This window comes from Fulmarus glacialis, unplaced genomic scaffold (genome assembly GCF_000690835.1).
Source record: "Fulmarus glacialis isolate BGI_N327 unplaced genomic scaffold, ASM69083v1 scaffold33065, whole genome shotgun sequence".
Taxonomy (NCBI): Eukaryota; Metazoa; Chordata; class Aves; order Procellariiformes; family Procellariidae; genus Fulmarus; species Fulmarus glacialis.
The window spans coordinates 2,700-7,700 of record NW_009212883.1 but is presented as its reverse complement, the minus strand read 5'-3'; the positions used below and the strand labels follow the sequence as shown (position 1 = coordinate 7,700).

General features: G+C 59.0%; 1 protein-coding gene across 1 annotated transcript in view; it reads left to right on the top strand.

Moving 5' to 3' along the window:
- Nucleotides 1-1,568: 1,568 nt before the first annotated feature.
- Nucleotides 1,569-5,001, top strand: part of XYLT2 (xylosyltransferase II) — a gene marked incomplete at its 5' end in the record, with an annotated part of 6,124 nt that continues 2,691 nt past the window's right edge. The window contains 7 exon segments of the mRNA XM_009578027.1: nucleotides 1,569-1,973; nucleotides 1,976-2,084; nucleotides 2,570-2,745; nucleotides 3,079-3,281; nucleotides 3,699-3,779; nucleotides 3,942-4,158; nucleotides 4,557-4,733. Coding sequence (XP_009576322.1) covers nucleotides 1,569-1,973; nucleotides 1,976-2,084; nucleotides 2,570-2,745; nucleotides 3,079-3,281; nucleotides 3,699-3,779; nucleotides 3,942-4,158; nucleotides 4,557-4,733 — 1,368 coding nt within the window.

Sequence of the window (5,001 nt, the reverse complement as noted above, 5' to 3'; positions counted from 1 at the left end):
TGGCAGAGGGTGGGTATCCCGCGGGGGCTGTTCTCAGAGCCAGGCATGTTGGGGAGCAGAGGGTGTGAGCAGGGCCGGTGGGTCTCTTCCAGCAGGAACAGGGCTGAGCCCGCAGAAGAGACTCGCTCCTCGCTTGTCGCCTCCTGATTCCCCTCTCCTGTGATGCTCAGCAGAGAAAACAGGTTTATAACTCTTGAACAGATGGTCCTGCGTGGTGACTAATGAACGGTTTGCTGCCTGTCTTGGGCCGCCTGTGATGCCTGTCTGGGCAGAAGGGGACTCGGCTGATCCTCACTGATGCCAGCCCCTCAGAAGTTAAGCGGTGGCTTGGCCCCTTCTTGGGTAGCCATGGTTTGCAGGCTGTGCCACCACAACATGAGTAGTTCAGGGACACTGGAGTGGGCAGATTTTGCCAGGTGCTTTCCAGCCTTTGTACGGCATGGTTGCTCCTGACCGTGACTTCCCAGCAGCTACGCCCACAGGGGCGCTTGTGCAGGGGGCTGATTTGGTCCCGCAGTCCTTGTGAGGCACCTGCCCATCCTCAGAAGATTCTGCTGCTCAGGAATAGCCCCCGATGCATTCGCTGCCTCCCATGATGCCTGGCACAGTGGCTGGGCAGGCAGAGTTTTGAGGGCATTGTAAGATAGCCCTGGGAGGCCTGGTGGGAGCAGGCAGCTGCTTTGCTGCCTGCCTGCCTATTGGCCAGGAGCGCCTGCGGTGGGCTGGGGGCATAACTCTCTGGGAAAGTGCTTTCCCATGAGTGTGGCTCTCGCAGGCATCCAAACTTCCCAACTCTCTGCTCTCTCCAAGGCTGACTCGTTTCTGTTCATCAGCCAGCCTGGCAGAGGTAACGAAGTGTAATTAACTACTCCTTTTACACATCCACTTGGCTCGGCGGGAGGGTTTCTTAAAGGGATTTCTAGAGAAGCTCACGATTGCAGCGACTGTTCCAGCCCAGCACAGGGAGCCAGGGCCCAGGGAAGGGAGTGCGGGCAGGGCCTCGTTCAGTGCCTCTCCAGTGCTTTTAGCCCTAGAAAGCGCAGCTGCGGCCACCTGGGACCCAGATGTGCTGGGCTTGGGCTCACAGCGTGATCTTGGCAGGCAGGAGCTGGTCCATTTGCCTCCCAGTAAAATAACCACCGCCAGCCAAAGCAGCCCTGTGCTCATCCCCACCGTGCGGGGGTGCTCCTGCCCACACAGGACCCCAGAGGATGGCTGGTGCAGACAAAACTGACCTTGGCTGTTTAGTCTTGTGGCGAGCCCGGCAGCAGAGAGCAAGACCTTTGTGCGTCCAGGGTGTTGTGACCACGGGGTCTGCAAATCGCAGTCTCCCTTGCTGGCATACAGAGGGGTGTCCCTGTGAGGGGGGCATAGGACTGTGCAGGGAGGTGCTGTGGGGTCTTAGCCTGGGGTTTTAGGTGGCAGAGGGGTGGTGTAACAGACTCCTTTGCTGCATGGTGGCTGCTCCTGGAGCACCTGGCATGTTGCAGCATGGACTGGGAACGTTGAGCGCTGGGGACATGGATGCTCTGGGGAGCACATTGGCAGGGCTGGGGGTCTGAGTTAAGGCTGTCGGTCGTCTCTTCTGCATCTACCTGGAACTGAAACAGGAGCGGCAGAAAAAAACCAGGTTGCCCGAGAGCAGTGACGGCTCCAAGGACTCGGACAGCTCTGCTGGGCGCCGGGGCAGTGCCAGCCGGAAGCACGGGCGATGGCGGGGACGGCTGGACAGCCCTGGGGCACTGGTGTCCAAGGTGGTGAGAGCCGTCACGGTGAGACACAAACCAGGACGGAGGCTGCCAGGTGCGCCGGACTCCTCCAGCCGGAGGAACCTGACAGAGCCACGTGGGGAGGCCCAGCTGGCCATCTTCCAGCAGGGCGACACGGGCAGCGTGGAGGGGGCTCCCCAGCCCACCGAGAACAGCTTCACCCCCAAGTGTGAAATCACAGGCAAAGCAGCCCTCCCGGCGCTGCGGCTCGGGCCAGCAGCAAGCAGTGCCAACAGGAGATCGCCAACGTGGTGTGTCTGCACCGGGCCGGCAGCCTCATGCCCCAGTCTGTGCCTCGCCACTGCCAGCTCTTGGGTGAGTCCTGCAGGGGTGTTCCCAGTTGCCCCTGGGCATCGAGAATATCCCAGCCAGGCGCGTGGGCCACCTTCCTTATGTCACCAAACTGTCCCACCTGGCAAAAAGTGACCTCAATCTGTCACTGATTCCCAGATTACTGCTGCTTCTGTAATCCAATCAAAGCTGTGCCCTCCTTAAACTGGGCTGTTCATTCTGGCCTGCAGAGGTCAGAGCCAGGCCCAACTGTATCTTCTGTTTTGAGGGGCCAGAGAAGGACACACCCAACCTCCCCCCACTCGTTGTAGCCCTGTCAATTTAACGCAAGGGGCTGCGTGTGCCACGATGCCCTGGCACTGCAGCGTGATGGGGTTTGTCCGAGGCTGAGCTCTTCCCTGCTGTCCCCTGCCTTGCCCGGATCTCCCTGGTTTATCAGGAGCTCCGGGTGGTGGGGCAGTGGGTGCCAAGGCCGCAGGCGGCTGACAGCCCTCTCCCTCCCCATGCAGGTAAGGTCAGCCCCGTCATCCAGTGGGACGAGAGCCGGCTGCAGCAGGCACCCCCCAGCAAGCCCGTGCGCATCGCTTATATGCTGGTTGTGCACGGCAGGGCTATTCGCCAGCTGAAGCGGCTCATCAAGGCTGTGTACCACCAGCAGCACTTCTTCTATATCCATGTCGACAAGGTAAGCAGGAGGGACGAGGGGAAGGGAGATGCTAACAGTGCCTGGATCGGTCACTAGGACAGGGTGCAGAGCTGGGGCATGGGTAGGCGGTGAGTGGAGGCACAGCATCCACTGTGCTGGAGGAAGTGGCTGGGAAGGGTTTGTCCTTGCTGCCGGTGGAGCTGTGACCCTCCCACCTCTATTTCTGCAACCCCAGGGAAGCAGGATCTATGCCTCCTGCCCAGAGCAGTCTTGTCTTGCTGGAGGCTGCCGTAAGGGCTGAGCCCGGGTTAGTGGCAAGGAGGCCCCGGGAAGGCGAGCTCCCTGCTGACCATGAGCCATGTTCCCTGGCAGCGCTCCAACTACCTCCATCGCGAGGCAGTGGAGCTGGCCCGGCACTACCCCAACATCCGCGTGACACCCTGGCGCATGGTGACCATCTGGGGAGGTGCCAGCCTGCTGAAGATGTACCTGCGTAGCATGAAGGATCTGCTGGAACTGGCCGAGTGGCCCTGGGACTTTTTCATCAACCTGAGTGCCACTGACTACCCCACAAGGTGAGGACCTTGCTGGGGCAGGGGAGGATGATGGAGGTGTTCGGGCTGCATGATGCTGCAGCAGACTTGGGAGGGGCAGGGAGGAGCAGGGAGCTGAGGGAGGATGGGATTGGAGATTGCACCCACGTGCTGGTGATGATGCTCCGGAGCCAGGCTGGTCACTTCTCTGCAGAGAAGTCCAGCCAGTACCTCGGAGGCTGTTTTTTCCTGCCATCTGGGTGTTGCAGGGGAACCAACAAGTGAGGCACCAGACAGCAGAGGGGCCACATCTGTATCTCCCTAGCGATGGGGCCAGGGTTTGAGTCAGCACCTATCAAGCAGCCTTAGGCTCTTTTTGTCTGGTGGCTCTTGCAGAGTGAATGTTTACTGGGCTGCTTTACCCCAGGGACTGTTAATGCTTTCTAATTTGCACCTCAGGACCAATGAGGAGCTGGTGATGTTCCTGTCCAAATACCGAGATAAGAACTTCCTGAAGTCTCATGGCCGAGACAACGCCAGGTAATCCCAGCTAGAGGCAGAGCTGAGCTGGAGGAACAGAAAAAGGAGGGATTTCAGAAAAGAACAGACACACTTGGGGCAGGGGGGGATATTCTGGATGTAGCTGCACCCAGCAAAGTGGCTGACACCCCTAACCCCTCATCATTGTCCTTGTTTATCAAGGTTTATCAAGAAGCAGGGCCTGGACCGCCTGTTCCACGAGTGTGACTCCCACATGTGGCGGCTGGGCGAGCGCCATATCCCTGAGGGCATCGTGGTGGACGGGGGCTCCGACTGGTTCTCGCTGACGCGCAGCTTCGTGGAGTACGTGGTCTATGCCGACGACCAGCTGGTATCCCAGCTGCGCCAGTTCTACACCTACACGCTCCTGCCAGCCGAGGTGGGTGCTGGCTGCAGGGCACAGGCTGGATTTTCTTCCCCGGTATTAACATCTCTCTCCCACTTCATTACCACCCTGGGTAACTGTGAAGGACACTGCTTTGTGCAGGCAGCTTTATGCCTCCCTTTTGCCCAGACCTGGGTATGAAAGAGGGGAGAGAGGAGCAGACAAGTCAAGGCTCATGTTTATATCCAGCCCTGCTTTAGGTCCAGGCGCCCCTCTGGGCCAGATAAGGACTGTTGTGGGCACACAGCCTCGTCTCTTATGCATTGCCTTGTGCTGGGAACAGGGATAGGTTTCTGTTCAGGAGCCTATCCTGTTCCTCTGTGAGTGAGGGGTGGAGGGGTCTCCTTTAACCATCCCCACTGGTTCTCCTGTCCCTTCTCTGCCATGCACAGTCCTTCTTCCACACGGTCCTGGAGAACAGTCACGCCTGCGAGACACTGGTCGATAACAACCTCCGAGTGACCAACTGGAACCGGAAGCTGGGCTGTAAGTGCCAATATAAACACATAGTCGACTGGTGTGGGTGCTCCCCAAATGACTTCAAACCCCAGGACTTCCTCCGGCTACAGGTGAAAAAGATCCTCCTTTCTCCTCCTGCTCTCTCCCCTCCTCCCCGTCTCTCTTCCCTCTGAGCTCCCCTGCTGGCGCACCCCTGGGTGCTGTGCACACCTGCATGAGCCTCACCCCAAGGGACAGGAGCAGGATTGGCTCCCCAGCACATCACATGTGTCTGTAAATGCTCCGACAGCGGGATTACGCTAGCTGTTCTGCCCAGCAGTCAGGCTTTTGCTTGCAATGCTGCTCCTCTTCCCAGACTTTATTTCCCATTTTCCTGCT